We start from the raw sequence: 19,444 nt of genomic DNA, 5'->3' as shown, positions 1-19,444 counted from the left end.
TTTATACTTCCTCGGTACCGGTCTGGGTCGAATAATGAATGACATTTGCGGAGGAGTCGAAGGGAGTGGAGTGACTGAGTCACCACCGACATAGGCGTGCTTTTTACAACTCGCACTCGGTGCACCCAGACTGTTTGCAATTTGCTGGGATGTTGACGAACACCTACAATTCATCAATATTTTCACCGGAACTTATGTGACCTTTTGGACGCTTAAAAACGTTATAACGTGTTGCAATCTGTTACGTTTAATTTGTAAGTAATGCCTTAACGAGTTGTGAATTTACAACGATTTTGAACGCTCAAAGTGTGATACGAAGATTTTACGAGATTACTTGAATGAACGTTTTCCTATTTTAGCTCTGTGTCCATTATTGTGGAGCGTTAATTCAAACACGGTCGTAAATTATACTCAATCATTAACATTGCTATAAATTATTTATGATTCAACCATTAGTTGCACTGGTCATAAAATAATATATAAATTATACTGGTTATCACAATAGATAGTAGAATGCTCTTTATGTCTACTATGTAAAAGGCTGTCGGAATTAATTTTCTTAATCCATGTCACCAGTTTTAACATTTATTTTTGTTGTTTGACTCAATATTTTGTCTTTTTAATTAAATATTACTCCAATTGCTTGTTCGCAAGTCAATACTTGCCCACACATTTTTTCTGTCCAGTACATAAACCAGAGATGTGATTCGTGCCCCCCCTGGGGGGATGACAATTGCCGGAAAATTCTGAGGCAAAAGTTATATGAATGAATCCAAGTCAAATAAAGAGTAGCTCGTATTAAATCCTCAGAGCGCGTTTATTATTAATTTCTGGCTTCTGCTAAAACAAAATTACCAGGCCGGCTAATTAGAGTTTTCGTCATCGACGTCGGTTCGCTACATTCTACTCAAACGCACGGCGGCATTCATTAAACCGCTGTGGGGCGCCGCTACGTAACAAGAAGAATTCCTGACGGTTAAATATTTATTTTTTGTCAACTTTGAATTGCTGCGGGGTAGCGTGTACAAGAGCAGATTGAATGGATGACAAAGAAACGGCACAGTAAAAATACGCAGAAAATGATTTCAACTTTCAACAGGTGTTGCTTTTGTTTTTGTCGACGATCTATTGACAACCCCTGCGAATCTTCGTTAATATTAACACCAGCAACGCAAAGACGATTTATAGACTAAGGTCAAGTCGTTAAACTCAGCAGCATCCAAGACATCAACTCGAACCCGTTACCAATCACACACAATGTCGTTGTTTGTCTTTGTGCCTTTTGTACAAGTAGTTTTTTTTCAGTTGCAGACAATCTATTTTTAGATAGTGATGCCTTCCGGATGGGATCATCAGCCTCGGGATGACAAGAGGATACCGCGGGGCCGGTACACGTATACCAGCTGACACACGGTGATTGCACTGGGATAATGCTACCGTACGTACTTCTTTGCCAGGTCCTTAGCGTCACTGCTGACGATGTAAATTAAAAGTTTTATTTCGAACCGTTTCATACAATGAAGTCCACGGTGTTCGCCATAAGGTGCTCAAAGAATCCGGTGCAACGAACAAAGAATCAATGGTGTTAAACTCCGCGATTGAAGCTAACAAATTGAATTGTTGCCAAATAGTTTGTTCGTAAATAAAATTACGCATGAATATCAAAAAGTTTTTAGATCGACGTTGGGGAACGTATAGACGTCAGTTCAAAATTAAATTTACAAATTCATAGTAAAATGATGTAGGCTAATACCCTGAGGTGTTTAACAAAATGCTGAATCGAAATTAGACTGCGCATCGCTTCGGGCCTAACGTTAACATCACTGTTATTTACATATTTTAAAGATATAAAGGAAAATGTCATAAACATCAGCCACTATATAAATGTCAATAATGACTACTCTTGACATTTTTAATGGACCATTTTGAAGAGGGAACAAAAACTGTCAATAAAGGTATTTGTAATTTAAATTAGATAGATTAAAAATGGGCAGGTATATTTTGTTTAAAGATTCCATTTTATGTAAGTGCATCAATTGAATTATTGTTATCTTACATCAGTATTTCAGTTTCAGTATTTATAAACAACAATTAATTTAACTGTTCTGTTATTTTTTATAGGTGAGACTGGCCATAAAAAGTAAGTTTTTACTCTAATTTTTTATCAACATTCTTTTGAAGTGGGTAATTTGAATTTCTTAGATTAGATTCAAAATCTGTTTCCAAAAGATGAATTTTGTGGATTTGAGCACATATTATTTGGTTAATTCTTAATTTATCTGATGTTTTATATCGTAAAGTGATTCAAAGATGATTTTCTTCTAAAAATTTTGAAGCCCAAATATATAATGTTTCACAAAGTATAATAGATTGCTCTTGAAATCACTATCGAGAATCTGTCATTAGTCAATATTGGACATGGTGGTTGTCGATAACGAACTACCAGCAGAAGACTAAGCCGTTTTCAGATCAATTTTGCTAGACGAAGTCTCACATTCTCTATGACCAAGCTTCGTGCAGACGGTGGAATTACTGTAAGTATGACTATCATCAGAAAAAGTTTGCATAAAGCTAGTATTAGAGCCACAAGATGTATTTAAAACCCTCTGCTACTCAAGGAGCATCGGGTTGGCTGTAATGGGTGGGCCACTGATCACCGCCACTGGATTGCAGCCGAATGACGTAATTGTCAAAACATGGCTCCAACTGTCACTTTTGGAGGTGGTTTTGAAACAATGTGAATGTGATTATTTTCGAGAAGCAATTCCAATAATTTCTATATTATTATTTTTAATTCATCACCACACAGTCATCAATTAAAGTAAAGTGCTACCAATCAATGTTATTAAATATTACAGTGTAATAATTCAACTTATTTTCCGGACCGGTTTTTAAGATTCATTTAAATGTTCAATGGAGAAATAAACAAAAATCATTAAAATGTAGTTACAGACATGACATTATATGTAAAAAAAATTTGGGTCAACCAGTTTGGCACGTAGTGCCAGAACTTTTCATTTGCTCCAATGAATGTCCATGTGGTATTCATTAACGTCCACCCATAACCATGCATATACATAAAAGCCCCAAGGAATGCTGGGTCAAAATCAGCAGCAGAACACTCTGCCATTTGTTTTTGTTAGACATTTTTGGAAATTGCTTTTAATTGATCATTTTTTATATTTTAAGTCTGGGACGTAGGAAGTAAGAGTTTTTACTTCAAGAGATACCTAGATGAAAGACTAATTCTAAAGAGATATTATGACCTGGATATAGCATGAACGTGATGAGAGATATCATGATTAAAATATGGCTCCAACTGTTGTTTTTGGAGCTTCTTGTAGTGCGTGTTGAGTTTCTGTAACAATGTAGGATGAAATTTCAATGCATAATATCACAACTTAATTATTCGACGATTCATATTTGTAGACGATAAAGCTCATGCGAGGATGCAGAGGCCTTCAGAGACAATTTTACATTTTAAACTACCAGTCTGAAATTTGGAGCTTAGTTATGTCAAGAATGGTAAAGAAGAATGTATGATAAGAATGGTGGAAGCTGTTCGTACACGAAGGGAACCGACCAAATTGGAAAAGAAGTGCTTAATATTCTTTTTTATTATAATTAACTTTGTTTTATTAATTTCCCAGAAGGTTTGTTGATATTAATTGTAATAGTAGTTCTATTGTTGGTGCAATTTTGTTTTATTTACTGGTATTTTAATTTTTGAAATAATTCAGATTATCCACTTCAAAAGACGCTCAATGTAATTTGAGGTCTGTGACACATAATGCATAATTTAAACTCACTAATTGACATGTAATGGCATTTTTGCGGAATCGATCGTGGGTTGATCCAGCCAGAAACTGAGTTATGGGACGAAGGTGCGAACAGGCGTGAAATAGACCGATATAGGCACTAGTGTGGAGCTATTTAACAAACTAGGCGCATTGAGAGGCGGAAATGGTTAATGGTTCAAATTAATTAAAACGTTCAATTAATGGGCTTCGCCAAATAAAAACTTGTTCACGAACATAATGAGTAATTTTTGGTGTAAATTATAGGTAAACATTTACTATCTCTGTTGCAAAATATTAAACTTTTGCAATTCGACAACGAACAATTTTTTTACCCTGCAGTTTGTGGTGTAATTTTTGCATTGTTGGTTTATTTGCAATCAGTAATGTAAAATGAAATGTGATTTCGTGAACCCAGTAGGATATTAAATCCATTCAAATACATTTTTGGGGTAGACAAATAACAAATCTAATATTTAAACAGCCAGTGCACATTAATTAATTTGCAATAAAGGCATTAGTGCACGTAAATTAACAGTGTATAAAAATCGAAAACTGAAATTTGTTTAGGAGCAATACTGCACAAAACAAATGCCACAGGTCAATTGTTATATAAACTTATATTTATGGATGGATAGTTATTTTGTGAAACAATGTTTCCACCCTCGGGCAATTAAAATTCCAGATAATAATTTGCTACAAAGCTTCTGTTTTGTTCGTATGTACTCGTATATAAAATTGAACTAAAGTCCTAAAAATATTTTTAATTTAATGAATATTTTAATCAATAAGTTGGGTAAACAACCCGGTGCAATTGCAACAATCGACAGCCTTCACGTCGCTTATCTTCCACCAAATTCTCGTCTTCACTTAATTAATTACCCACGGATCCGAAACACCCTTACAAACAAACCAAAACTAATTATTATTGGCAGGTACTTAATGTACTAATCAGGAAGGTACGTGGTTTATTTGTGCACACGTCCAATTCACAGACACAGTTGCAGTCGGCCCTCCAGTCCAGTCATCCGCACACCGAGAACTTTGCAAACGTAGGGCCGGTTCTTAACGTTGCCCAGGAGTTATTTTAAAGTTTTGCGCGAGACTGTTGTACCGTTTTTGACAGTATCTGATTGAATAGCTGCTCCACAGTTTTCTCCGTACGAAATTATTGCCTCGTAGTTTCCCATCACGGATAAAACATCCTTCGATCGGATTCGGCGGATTAAAAACACCACCGGCGGCGTCCCCCGACACAAGGCCGACCCCGGCATTCCGTTCGTGCCTAATCACGGCCCCAGAGCGGTGGAAGTGAGTCTGGCGGAGAGCTCGTCGTCGCAGAGGTAGATGGAATAATTTGTATATTATACAAACAGCGGAGCGGAGCGTTGTTGGCCCCGGGTTGCGGGCCAAATCGCCTACGGCCTCTCCACTGCGCCATATAAAATACACGGGCCCCCGGGGCCGTTCGTTCCTCTCTCTCCACTCAGACCCGATCCACCCCGGGCCTTAAAATTCCATTCTCCGCGGATACACGCCCCCCCCCCCTCTTGCAGCCCTCCTCGTCGTTCTTTCGGTTTTGTTATTTCCACGGACGGGCTTTTTAATTAAACTTTGTTAATTCTCGGACGGTTTTATATTATTTGAATGTCGGGATTCTGCGTTTGGCTCGTCTTCCCGTATTAATGTTTCCCACTGTTTTCAACATGGCTTTGGTAGTTGAGGTTTGTCATAAATATTTTGAGTGTTAGCCCAACCTAACCCAACCACAGAAACGTTGTATTTGCATGGAGGAACGGGCACCGCATCACATTTAAATGTGTAGTCGGTCGTGTTTATTCTTGTCCGGAACTGTACCGCCTCTGGTGACAATGTAAAAATCGAAATTAACCCGTACCCGTCCGACAAATGTAGTATCCATAAAACCGGGAAACAATACACGACCCGATATACCTTGAAGGAGTTGTAAAATAAAAACGGTATTGAAGGCTGGTTCGCCCCGGGGCGCGGTGTGCACACACGGACCAGGGCGCAGTGGGATAGGAGGGGAGGACCGGTGCGCGGTACGCAGAGGACGATATGAGCCCGGGGCGGAATTCATTCCAACGTGGCCCCGGGCCCTTCCACAACTCAAAACGCTCTGCCCCGACCGCCACCACCGTGCGCACGGCCTCTCTCCACGACAACCGCCACAATCGCGTTGTCTTATTTCGTGCACGCTTACGTTTTGTTAATCAAACTTGGGAAATTTTCATTTCGGTTTAATTGTCGACGGGACGAAAAAGCGTTGAAGGCTTGCAATTAAAAGGGTCGCAATATGCGCAACCGTGATTTTAGTTTAGTTTACAAGATGTATCGATTTTATTTGAAACAACACAAAGACTTTGGTCGATGTTATTGTTTAAAAAATGTTACCAAATTTCCAGATTTCTTTATTACAACAATAAAGCTTTTTATATTATTTTACTCATAAATGCCCATCAAAATATAAATATGTCGTTAGATATACAGATGCACCTAACTTATTCATAAGAAGTTTATGGAGAGTGAATAAAGGTAATAATTTGAAATGTTTACAGCAAACTACATTTTCAATTTATTTTCTACAAAATTTCGTTTCCAGTTTCGCCAGAAATGACATCAACATTCTGTATATTTTTGGATTTTTAAATTGTAAATACAAATAAAATGGCTAAACAATATCCTATATCCGAACCCAATAGTTTTATGTTACTTATTAGTAATAAGTAATATTTATTTCCAAAAATTTTTACATATTGATTGTCTAACTAATATCTCTGTGAAGTCACCAATTTTGATATTGGCATACACGTTAACCAAGATTCATTCTACAGGAAACCATTACTGGTACTTCTAAATTTTATATAGGAATATTTACGTTTAACTTTGTTTATTTTAAAACATCAATAACACGAGCGTTATTTTTACATTTTTACCAAAATATCTATTAAAATTCATTTTATGTATAGGAAACTATAAATACTAATTGAAAGGTTTTTTAATATTCAATTTGATTATTCTAAAACATAGAAGGAGTTCCGCTGAAAATAACATGTTATTGATATTTTAAGATATATAAAATTAAATGAGTGTAACGATCATTTTAGGAGTACTAATAATAGCTTCTTATAGAATGGTCTTTAATTAACATATACCAAAAAAGAACTTTTCAATATCAAAATTGATAACTAAACAGACTAATTAGACCATCTGTCAAAATTTTTTGAAAAAAATTAATAACTGAAAAACTATTGGATCTAGATATAGGACGTGATATAGTCATTTTATTTACAATTATATGTAAATTTTTAAAACCCAAATATATACAGGGTGTCATTGAAGATAACAAAGTTGATATTATTTCTGGTAAAACCGGAAATGAAATTCTGTTCAAAATAAATTTAAAAATTAATTCAAGTCAAGTTATAAACGCTATAAAAAATTCAAATCAATAACTTTTTTGATTTTTCTTAAACTTATAATGAATAAGTTAAGTGAATCATCCTGTATATTAAAATTGATCTCAGTAACATAGACAATAGAACACATATGTCCAATAGACAGAATTCATTGATTTTTGGAGTTTAGATTGGGATAATAAATAGTAAAATATCTTTAAAATGCATACAAAAATATTGAATATATTGAACTGAAGATCCACCAAAAACTGTGGAAAGAGTTAAATTTCTCCTATCCTACCTATGTTGCTGGTCATGACAACAATTTTATATTAGAATGTTGGAAACACTTCAAGGTAACTCTTTCAATCCGAAACAATCCTGTTGGAAAACTGGATTTTAAAGGGCCCGAAGCTAGAACACCATTTTCTGGAGGTATCGCTAGACGATCATATTAGCTCAAATAAAAATTAAAGATGATATATTATCAGGTACAATGGCATTCAACTGTTAGATGTATAAACCTCTCTACAAAAAATTGTGAATTTCTCCTTCATTTGTTATGCCTTCTGAGACTTGCATGTCGATCCTGCATGGTCAAAGAAAATTGTAACTCACTGATGGACTAATAAAATCTCTTCCTACTTAAAATCTCAAAGTTATCATTCTCTGCACTCCTCAATCTTTGATAGCTACGTTTCAATATCTGATAAACTAAGAATGATAAGAAAAATCATCAAATAGACCAACTATGATAAACACTTCATATGTTACGAAACATTGTTTCTTCTATGAATTACTGGTTGATAACTGGACGAGTAGTCATAAAGTGATATCGTAGAAATGTTCATCCTTCACTTGATGAGAACAGTCCTGCTTCTTTTAAACCAATAATTAGTCCACACAAACTCACTTAGATACTTAAAATTTGAACGTCTTCATACTAATGGCATTTGAAATGAATGAATCCTCTGAACACAACAAAAGTGAAATGGATACTGAACTGTATCTGTATTATATGAATGAACACAAAAATAGTCAAATAAAAAGTAGCACAAAAACTCTTCGACAGCCTTCAAAATTTCTGTAGTTATTATTTACATTGTTTTTATTAAAATGGGGCCACCATACCCAGTTTTAACGATTCAGTTCACCTCTGGTGGTCTTGATGTTAACCTTTCTTAAGTATAATATCCTGTTTCCTTCTTTTCAAAACACGACACACTTCTGCTAATTTTAATCGAGTTTATGCGTTTCGTCATTTACCGCATACCGTAACACGTTACATGCATATTATCTATAACTTCCTGTGAAATTACAACAAGAAACACCGCACCGAATAATCTATCGCATATAAATATTCCTTTGAGTGATATGGAAATTGTTCACGCCCCCAAGAACTGAGAAAATACAATTGTATTCGCCTTTGTTGACTGGTATTTCAAATTTACATATCTAACAATATTTCACCGGTGGGTTATTACAATTGCCAACATTTAGCATTTAGCATCTCTGCGCTTGTTCTTGAGATTTTTCAATGTACCTTCGCAAATAATCGAGCATACTTTTTTCCTTAGAGTAACTCGACTCTAGCCAATTTTGATTCTTCGAAAACTTACTCGTATATTTACCTTAAGTTTGACGGTATCCAAGTTAATTAGAACGAGAGTGGGATTATTTTTGAATGGCCTGAAGGGCCGAACAAAACATCCAGCGCGTAATTTTTCGAGGCAGGCCCGTGTCAGAACAAGATGTGGGGGGCGAACTCCCCAGAAAGCCGCCCTCGCTGTCGCCGCGAGCGTTCTACATTAAAATGAACAATTAACCGGAAAATGGTTTATCGAAATGGGCAATATTGGGCAAAGCCGATTACGAAATTTCAATTGGTCGTTTCACCCAAAGCGAGGCCGTTTTCATTAATATTGACCCCAATTTTAAATATATTTAATTAACGGCCAACACTACGCAAAGATTATGCATGAATAGGTTTTTCCTTTTGAGCACATCGTTGAAATAATTTCGACGTGAGGTATCGGAGGAAGGAATAATAGTAAAATTCACTTTTTTTAATTTCTTTATAATTATTCAATTTTTGGTGGTTTTAGCAATACATATTTCAGTACAAAAATAATTTAATAAATTATCTTCAAAGATAATAAATTTTTTAACGGTCTCTAAAACTAATTCTGAATCATCTACAATTACATGCGTTTTTTTAATTAAGTACACTCATTAAATTTAACTAATGAAATGTTAAATTTTCTTTGTAGCTTTTAATGACTTTATTTTTTGATAAAAAAAATATAATAATGCAACAATATCTTTGTCTCAAAACAACTAAAAAAAAACAAATCAGTGTTGAACAAAGATTTTTTTCACAAACTGCTGAATTTACAGGGATATTTTTCACAATTTCAAACAGGAAAACACGCATTATAAAGTGTACAAATAATTTAATCGTAATAAAATAGATTCATTGATGTTACAAAATAAATAGATACAAAAATCTTTGTCCAACGATGTTGACAATTACAACAAACAAAAAAACAAATTCGCCTTTTATCGTTTTATTATATTAAATATTAATCTATAACAAAAATTATATATCTATACTCATATTAGATTTAAAAAAAAACAATTATACAACTAATTACAGATTATTAACATGACCTTTTTTTAAAATATTTTCTTATAAAGAAAAAATTGATATTGGTATAGAAAATCTACAGTATATGTACATGAAATTGTAGAAAAAATTATGATATATATATTTATTATTTTACTGAAGATGTGTCATCCTCTTAACAAAACTCTATATTCAAAACGATTCTATTAGTGTTCTAAAGTAAGAAAATAAATGCGCCGATGCCCACCAAAAAGTGCAGAGGGTCCGTAAGAAAAATAAATTGAATTTCTCGGTAATTCCATGTAAAAAATGATCAACCCTGTTGTTCAATAAAAATTTTATCACAGCTTAAATAGAGAACTATCTTACCGCAGCACGAAAATTTTATAAAACCTCTGAAAAATGGAATGTTTACGGACAATTCTCTTTTTAACTACAATGATTATCTACGCAAATTTAGAATAAATTACGCATTCAATGAACAACCAACTGCACCTGTCGACGGACACTGGCGTGCAAAACCAGGTTCTAATTTCAGGTATATTTGCTACAGTTTTGATACAAAACAACATCACTCGCTCTCTCTCACATTCTCTCCCTTGGTGCCAAAAATTTCCAACTATACAATATAATATTTATTCTGTGACTGCAGTCCTCATTGGTCCCCATCGACGGCCGTCCACGGGCAAAAATATTCCACAATAAATCATTACCGATAATAATTCCGTCATTTACAATAAGAAAACCCTCATCAGAACGGTCGTCGAGGTGCCCCTCAACAAGTCGACCCAACCACACAGATATATCGGAGGTGACCGGCCGGCAAATCCGAATAGTTTTCCAATTTACGTATTTGATTGACGCTCACTGTCGTTTGGGTAGCACCGAAAAAACCGCCATACGTCAAAGACTGGCCAAAATTGTGCCCCGAGGGCTGGTCATCACGCGTTCGCCCGTCCACAAGATGAAAATCGGAAGAATTATAAATATGGAAAAGCGCGAGTCGCGGACTTTTTCATCTGGGGGACGCGTTGGACGTTTTTTAGACTAGATTTAAATTAAATGTGCCGTGATGAATCCATGGGTTGGAGAGTGCGCATGTATTTAGTTCAGTGGTCGACGATAAGACTTATTTAAACCGAATACTGCCACGTTATCAAATATATTATATCTAATTACCTATAAAAAAGATAAATATTATATTGGATATATTTTAAAATTGATCTATTTGTTTGTACCATTGGTTTTATCTGTTTTATAAGTGGTGTCAAGCAATGACACTTCTCTGTGGTCTTTTTCAGTCATGTTAACTGCTTGTAAAGTCAGATTTAAAATTAAATTTAATAAAGAGATCAAATACATAATAATAAAGAATCTTGTATATTTCAAATCCGTTCTGATTAAATAGTTAAAATGGTATTTGAGCCTTAATTTGAGCTAGCAATGTCTTATAACAACATTTTTCGTTTGTATTACACATTCGAGGCCAAGTCTCGCCGCTTTGAACGCTCAGATTTGCCCGTGCCGTCGCCAAAACCCACAACAATATGTTTTTTAAGCTTAACTAATTCGATCATATCAATTATACAAATGTACAAATAACAAAGAACATTTATAGAAAAAACGGGCGCGTCATACACTTCTCGTGAACAGATGAAACAAACAATTTGAGAACAAGTGTCGGCGCAGACAACCAACGACGAACGTGTCCGTGGTAAATATCACAACACTGACAAGAAGAAGCTTGCATCACTTGAGATACGACTTGAACAACAGTTTACTTTTGCACAGATCCTTCTCCGACTCGAACAGGAACTGCAAATCCCGCAGGGTAACCTTCTTCATTCGCTGTCTGAGCGGCATCTGGCCCCTGATCCCGCTGTTCACCCCTCCGACATTCGCCTGAAAACGACGCATATTATTTATTTGTTATTATAAAAATGTATTTGCGATGCGTACCTGCAAACTGCCGGAAAGCGTGTCCCCGTCGAGCCGTGGCTTCTTCCTCGGACCGATGGCTTGAAGGGCGGTGGCATTTGCCTCCCTCTGTCGCAGCTCCTCCATCTCCACTCGCTGCATTTCCTTGGCTTTAGCCTTCAGCTTCGCCTGTTCCGGGTCCTCCGTCTTCGATCTGCTCTTCGCCGCTCGCAGCAGTATCTCCCTCTCCAGTTCTTCGTGCTTCTTTCTTTCAGCCTTGTCAAGGTCTTCCAAAAATTTCAACTGACCTAAACCGCAATGGAATCTTTAGTAATTAAATATCTGGTTTACAAACTTACAAATTTACACATACATATTTGGGTACATCTAGATGATAAATTGTGTTTTTCGGTTTATTATTTTAAACTAACCTGACCTAACCTATCAAGAGGCGTCCAGAATTTACAACAAACGGGATTCAAATGAATAATTAATATTTCATTGGAAAGGTGAATAAATTATTTATTCAGTTATACCTAATTCTTTTTGACCGGATGTAATTAACAACTACGTCTGTAGAATGTTCAATTTTCATTCAATTTCTAACGATTTTCAGTCACCATCACCATTGGAGTAATTTTCAACAATAAATAATTTCAATATCTCAAATTTTACATTTATAATCGAGAACTTATTCAATGTCTTGTATTTCAACTTCTAGAAGACCAAGATTAAATGAAAAATGCAAATGATCTCAGACAAAGAACATAAATATAGTAAATAAAGTAAATAAGCTAACTACCAAGTCTTAATATTTTCATAATAATATAAACAATAAAACGATGAAAAAGGGAATTAGGATCTGCTTTCTGACAAAAGTTCAGTTGAAGTAGACATTTCAAAATTATGTTCAAGAACATATTTAATGAACGCAATTCAGGGAGAGAAGTTCCAGGGAGTATTTGTAATATATTTTTGGAATAATACAAATGTCCCACATACGTCAAACAAATTTACGTATTTATTCTAAGGCGATTATAAGTTCAAAAATGACAATAAGATTCATTTTCTCTTCAGTCTCTAAGAGGTCAAAGAGATGAACAAAGTGAAAGATTTTGAATTAAAAAGATAAAGCTTCAGGTAGCAACAAATGATGTCAGGCTATGAGTGGTTAAGACCAACAGAAAAAGTAAAAGGTGATAATATTATGATGTAAAGATAAATAATTGAAATTTCTTTTTCCATTTCCATCACATCTTATTCAATAATAATGTGACAGATTTTGAAATGCTTGTAATTGATAAACTATCAATTAAAAATGAAAATCTTGAGGGCATGAAAATAGTCAGAAATTGCATGAAATTTGAGCTTTCTGCAGCTGTTTCATTTTTCTTCCGTTTGAAACAAATTAGGCACCTTTCTAATGAAATATTGTTCATTTTGATCAGACCTGCTGTTTACTCTGAAAGACGTATTAAATAAAATTTGCCACAATCTAGACGAATTACCCTAAGAATAATTAGAAGAATTTTTAATTATTAATGTAAACTAGTGTAATTCATGTGGGGGCGGTTTATGTACCTTTCACGTCGTGTGTGATTTCGTATCGTTGGTCAGCCTTGACGATTTCAAGGCGGTGCTCAGTAATAATGGCCATCTTTTCGATGAGGTTCTTGATCCGCTCCTGGGCGGCGTGCGATATGCAGGCAGCTACTTCCGAACCGGGGTCTTCGAGGCCGTGCCGTGCCATGGCCAGTCTTATTTTTTGTTGCAACGGGCCCATAGAACACAACACCTCCTCTTTGCACGAACGTATTTTCGTACCGACGAATTCCGTCGAGCCTAAACAAAACAAACAATTAACTTGTGCCAAAATTGTTTACAAGTAACAAGTTACCTAAAATTTTCTGTGATTCCTCGGCCAGATTGACGCCGCCCATGGCGGCCACGTCGTTTATGTCATCGTCGCCCGTATATGCGGACGAGAACGTTTTCTTCTCCTTTTCCTTGGTTTGAAGCCGATTCACGGCCGAAGGCACTGTGGTTTTCAGGCCGCCGGCTATCTTGACTTGCGCGACGGCCGGTTGTTTGGCCGCGGTGATCGGCGTGCCCGCCCTGATGGTTATGGGCTGCCTAATCTGTCCGCCGGGGCCCACCGTCCTAACCTAATAACGATAATGTCTCATTTAATAATATTATGTTAAACACTCAGTTATAAAACAGTGAAACAATGTAAAATAATCTGGAAGTTGATTTAGGTGAATTTTATTAGTTACACTTTCATTGTTAATATGATCATACAATAGATTATTAAAATAAAGAAAATATGTTAGAAATGGACCAATTCAAGATTCTTTTTAAATCGAATTAACTATGTCTAAAGTTTACGTAAACTGAGTTTGATTATCATTTATTGCATAATTTCGAGTAGAAAGGATGTTTGGGTTAACACTGAGTATCAAGAAACATCTTGAAAGAATTAACATTAACATTTAAATTATGCAAGAAACTAACCTCCATACAAAATTAACTGAATAAATATTATTGTGAGTTTTTACTCTATTGTTCCGTAGAAGTTAAATGTAACTTAAAATTTACCAAAGATACCATTCGCTAAATATAATACAGACAATATTTTGGAAAATTCGATTTTATTCCACATTTTTAAGGCAAATTCAATCATGATTTTTAAATAAGAGATGTTAGTTTGAAATTTATGGAAATATCCTTGTATCTTAGCTAGGGATGCCTATATTATTGAAATTTACCAGAAATATTTATATCTTAACTAAAAATAATTTAATATATCGCAGAATATATAAATATGAAATATACAAATATTATCTTGAAATTTATAAGAAATACCTTTGTAATTTAGCTAGAGATGCCCATATTCTCTCTCAAAATTTTATTGATTTTTTCTTTAATAAATATCTTATACTATATTAAAAAGTATCCGCAAAAAGTTTTTACCATGTTGCAGAGATTAAAAAATGGAATAAATATCTTAATATTTATCAGAAAAATCTTGTTATATTTTAGCTAAATATAATTAAATATACAACAAATATATATTTTTGGAAATTTTCATTTTCAAGGCAAATTCAACTAGTCTCTTATTAAAATAAAAAGTATACAAATTTTATCTTGATATTTACAGGAAAAGTATATGTTTCTTAGCTAGACATACCCATATTATCTTGAAATTTTACTGAAATCTATTTTTGTGAAATAAGTATATATACTATGTAAAAAACTTCCGGCAGAAAGTTTTTACCATGTTTCACAGAATAAAAAAATGAAATATCTTAAAATTTACCAGAAATTTATTGAAGTACCTTAACTAAATATTATTTAATACATCACATATTACATATTTTAAAGATAATTTAACATATCATAGATTATATATTTTTGGAAAATTTGATTTTATACCACATTTTCAAAGTAAATTCAATTATAATTTACATTTAAGATAAAAAAAAATATACAAATTGTATCTTGATATTTACGAGAAGCATCATTGTATCTTGGTAAGAGTTACCCATATTTTCACAAAATTTTATTGAAACATATTTTTATGAAATAAGTATTTTATACTATGTAAAAGTGCCTGTAGAAATTTTTTTCCGTCTTTCAGAGAATAAAAAAATCTTTATCTTATTATCTTTAAATTTACCAGAAATAACTTGTTAAATCTTAGCTAAAGATAATTTAATATATCACAGATTATATATTTTTGGAAAATTTGATTTAATTCCACAAATTCAATTATATTTTCATTTACAATAAAAAATATATGAATGTTATCTCATAATCTCCGAAAAATATATATTTTTTTAATATAAGTAAGATATTTATAGTGTAAGAATACTACTTAAGATTTTGAATAATTGTAACAATTCAAAATATGCTAAATATCAACTTTGTTAGATATCTGAAAAACGATATGGGATATCACAATGGAGCGATGCCCATTTTAAACCTCTCTATGACAAAATCAAAAAAAAAAAAAATTATAATATACTAATAGAAGTAGCTACTTTCATCCAGTTCAGCAAAACAGAAAAATTAGTCCATGAAACATTGTAATAAATAATATCAGTATTGCAATCACAACAATCTAATTTAAGAATTTTTGCTCATAACAATTCAAGTAATAGTCCAAGCTGATTTGAATTAATCACCACACTTATTAATTACCTGATTGTTGGGATAGACTGGATGAAGAGCGGGCGGCTGTGACCCGCTCACTATCACGTTGCCCGGCTGCCTTATGGCCGTCACCATACGCGTGGCTCCGGGTGCCGTCGCCCTCACGGGTGTGACAAGCCTCTGTTGAAGAACCTGGGCGCCGGCCGTTGATGCCACACCAGCCGGCCGCACAACCGTCGCCGGCCCCACGATCCTCACCTGTTGCTGTTGCACGGCGCCCGTAACCTGCTGTTGGCCGGACTGCGCCGTCGTCGTCATCGCGGGTCGCACCACCGTTTGCACGGTGGGCGTGGCGCCTGCTATCGAGAACACCACGTTCGCGGGCGGCGGACGGATGCCCTCTATCGTCAGTTCCTGCGTCGCCAGCGAATGCCGCAGCAACGGTAGACTTTTCTGCAATCGTACGTAAAAAAATGCATTAATTTTGCGTCAGGTGAATGCGTTATTAAGCGGTTAAAATGATTAAAAGCCGCCACGTTAAGTGTTTTAGCCCTTGCATGAGGTAAACATGCGTAACATACTTACCTTTAAGAATCCAATGAGGCACGGTTGTGGGGAGGCGTTAAGCAACTTTTCTAGTTTGTCGCAAAAATCTTCCGGTTCGACCCTCATGTCGATTAGTTCTTGTATCAGCGTCCGGACACTCTTTTCTACCTGTTTCGGCTCTCGGCTGGACAATTCTAATAGATTTGCTAGGAACTTTCGGCACTTTTCTTTGGTATTGTCTTTCTGTAAATGGCACGACAAAAGCGGGCATTAACATCCGTGTCAAAGCGCAAGTAACAATGAACAACACACCTGCGGCGTCTGGACCGTTTGTCCGGCTTGTGGCGCTGATGTGACCGTCGTTGTACCTCCCGCTTGTGCAGGACTTGTTGCTGTACTGATCTGTGGTTGCTGTAAACAACAAATTTGTGTTAAAACTCCGCAACCAATTTAATTAAACGAAGGCCGCCAACTCACTGTTACAACTGTTTGCATTCTGAACGTCACCGGCTGTCCAGAGGGCTGCGATGTGTTCGTCAGGTTGGCGGCTGCTGGTGGACCCACCCTCAGTAGTTGGTATTGTCCATTTTCTGTTTTCAATAACAGTGCCCCTTGCTGACCCGGTTGCAGGCCAGGAAATGACTGAAGAGTTAATTGCTAAAATAAGTTGGTGTTTAATTAATAGTGATTTTATGTTTTTCGTGTTAGGTCGCGCAATATCTACAAAAAGAAAACAATGGAATCCAATGCGAGTTCGTTGATACAGTTTTTGGAATATTGGCAATAAAAAACGTCAAAATATTTTGCCTTAAACTGGTATATCAACAAAGTGACATGAACTCCAACTACAAGTGCTACGAATTATACTTGGCAAAAGAAAAATGTTTATAAAAAGCAACTAAACTACAGCAAAGGATTCATATAAAATAATCCAATAACTACACAAAAGCAAAGCCGACGACTGGCTTCTAAAACTAGCCATTCATACACATTTTTCTTGTCAGATTTAAAAATTTAGTTGATTGTAAAATTATCATTGTCAAAATTATTGTTAGTCACAGAGAGGATGTTATTTTAAGCACTTAATGTTAATTCTATTTTAAAATACAACCAGCACTGTGTTTTACTGATTTACTTGTAATAATTTTGTTTTGAAATCTAAACATTACAGCTTTGTGTGGATGATTAGTAATTAAGAAGGTTTATCGTGGCTTGTGGCCTAACTATGTTTCCAATAAAACCATATGTCAACAATAACAGCTAAATTCCAAATTTCTTAAAATCAATAATGCAGTTTTGACCAGATATTTAAAAACGTTTGTTTTGACAATAAGGTTAGCAAGTTGTTTACATAACCTAGTTGTCAAAATTAATGTCAGTGTTAAGAATCTGGACTTTCAAATAGAAAGTGTCAAATGACTAATTCAAAACTGACAGAATTGACATGCTCAAATACAACACAAAATCAAAGTGGAATGGGAGGATTCCTTGAGGAGTATATAGTGTCTAGCATGTAATTAGTAACTGATGTGTTAAGCTCTGATGATGTCGATTATTAGTATTGGGTGCATGGATGAGATAAAAAAGAATCCTCCCGTTCCGTTCAATTGACTGGTAAACTTACTGGAGCTCCAGGTCGGGCCCCTACAATTTGAGGTGCACTGAGCACTACACGGGCTGGTTGTCCCTTCTGCTGCTGTGAGGGAACTCCAGGTCTGACATTGACCACTTGGAGATTGGATAGGATGTTAGGGGATTGGGTGCTGGGACTACCTACGTTATTGGCTTGGGGCACTGTCGACGTAACGTTCATGGGCACTGTCACGATACCACTAGGGGCCTGCGCCCCACTCGTCTTTAACACAAGCGTGGGCTGTTTGCCCGCCGCATTGGACTGTAGCACCGTCTGCTGCAGGCCCAAAGTGCCATTGGGAATGGAGACTCTGGGCAGAACTTGCGAAGCCTGGCCCTGGGTGTACACTATCTTCACAGGCTCCGATGCCGTTCTCGCGTCGAAGCTGGTGGTGAGTGCGGGCCCCCCAACAATCATGGCACTGTTGACGGACTTAGCGGGGTCCGTGATCGAGTCCCCGTTGGCGACGGTGCCGTGCTTTTGTTGCGGGCCGACAATCCCGCCGTTCGGGATCGCGCTGTTTACGTGGTTCTGGGAGAGGACGGCGCCCGCCGTCCCGTGTGCCGACGCGGCGGGCGTCGACGTCACCAGCTGGTTCTCCAAGGAGCCCACGATCGCGTTCACGGCCGATTCGTCGACATCCGTGCTCAGAGCTTCCTCGAGAAACTTTGCCGACGCCATTTTCCGAGACCCAACTGAAAAGTGAGGAGCGCACGCGTCTTAGCGCGCGGCGGCTGCGCGTACCGGCCACTCGACTCGGCCGATGCAGAAAAGCATATGAAACAGAACTTCCGATCGCGCCTCTATAAACCACACAACTTGTTTTGTGCATGTTTTCGGGGGCGAAATTCGTTCGGAACTCTAACGCGAAATTGCCTCAGTACCAGTATTAACGCGGACATTCTCGCACCAGTTTCACCTTCCGATCCCGCAATCACCAATCACACGTCACGTTCCCGCCACTATTCAAATAAATTACGCACTTTTTATTTTTCTTTTTGGCGATGTGTTCAAACGCTCTTTTCAGGTGCAACTAAATAAATTACTTCTCAGCTTACCTATATAACATAATAGTTCAATTTAAACCACCTATTTTAAATTTAAATGCAATTTATATGGTTGGTTTAAATACATTTTGGTGTTCTAGGTAATCTTGTTTATTACCAATAAAGGACAGGTGATTCAATATTAAAATATAGAATAATACTTTTAGTATTTTATTTACTGGTAAAAATCACCTTTAAATAACAAAAATTAACACATTCACACATTTTAGTATTCGTATTCCGTTTTATTCATTCTTTAAAACCTCCCATTTTCATATTACTTGCAAATACAACTCGCGAAAGTT

General features: G+C 36.0%; 1 protein-coding gene and 1 long non-coding RNA gene across 5 annotated transcripts; one reads left to right on the top strand and one right to left on the bottom strand.

Moving 5' to 3' along the window:
• The first annotated feature begins 1,706 nt into the window (after positions 1-1,706).
• LOC109599940 (uncharacterized) lies at positions 1,707-4,032 on the top strand. Of its 2 annotated transcripts, XR_007547229.1 has the most exons (5): positions 1,707-1,955; positions 2,122-2,140; positions 2,203-3,368; positions 3,430-3,653; positions 3,741-4,032. It is a non-coding gene; the product is annotated as an uncharacterized LOC109599940 (long non-coding RNA). The 2 variants fall into 2 exon arrangements; XR_002191584.2 differs by having other exon boundaries at positions 3,430-4,032.
• Positions 4,033-9,767: 5,735 nt separating this feature from the next.
• On the bottom strand, positions 9,768-19,026 carry LOC109599952 (transcription initiation factor TFIID subunit 4). Of its 3 annotated transcripts, none has more exons than XM_020016011.2 (9): positions 18,085-19,026; positions 16,938-17,117; positions 16,773-16,871; positions 16,500-16,703; positions 15,963-16,367; positions 13,657-13,924; positions 13,341-13,601; positions 11,802-12,067; positions 9,768-11,744 (listed from the first exon to the last, which is right to left on the bottom strand). In XM_020016011.2, the coding sequence occupies exons 1-9, from the start codon at positions 18,772-18,774 to the stop codon at positions 11,592-11,594; spliced, it is 2,526 nt and encodes an 841-aa protein (XP_019871570.2). In that variant the 5' UTR covers positions 18,775-19,026; the 3' UTR covers positions 9,768-11,591. The 3 variants fall into 3 exon arrangements, with proteins under 3 accessions (XP_019871570.2, XP_049818694.1, XP_049818695.1); XM_049962737.1 differs by having other exon boundaries at positions 18,238-19,024; XM_049962738.1 differs by having other exon boundaries at positions 16,938-17,102; positions 18,238-19,024.
• Positions 19,027-19,444: the final 418 nt, after the last annotated feature.

This window comes from Aethina tumida, chromosome 2, assembly GCF_024364675.1.
Source record: "Aethina tumida isolate Nest 87 chromosome 2, icAetTumi1.1, whole genome shotgun sequence".
Lineage (NCBI taxonomy): Eukaryota > Metazoa > Arthropoda > Insecta > Coleoptera > Nitidulidae > Aethina > Aethina tumida.
The sequence above is the reverse complement of the archived record's forward strand: the minus strand, read 5'-3'. Positions and strand labels throughout refer to the sequence as shown.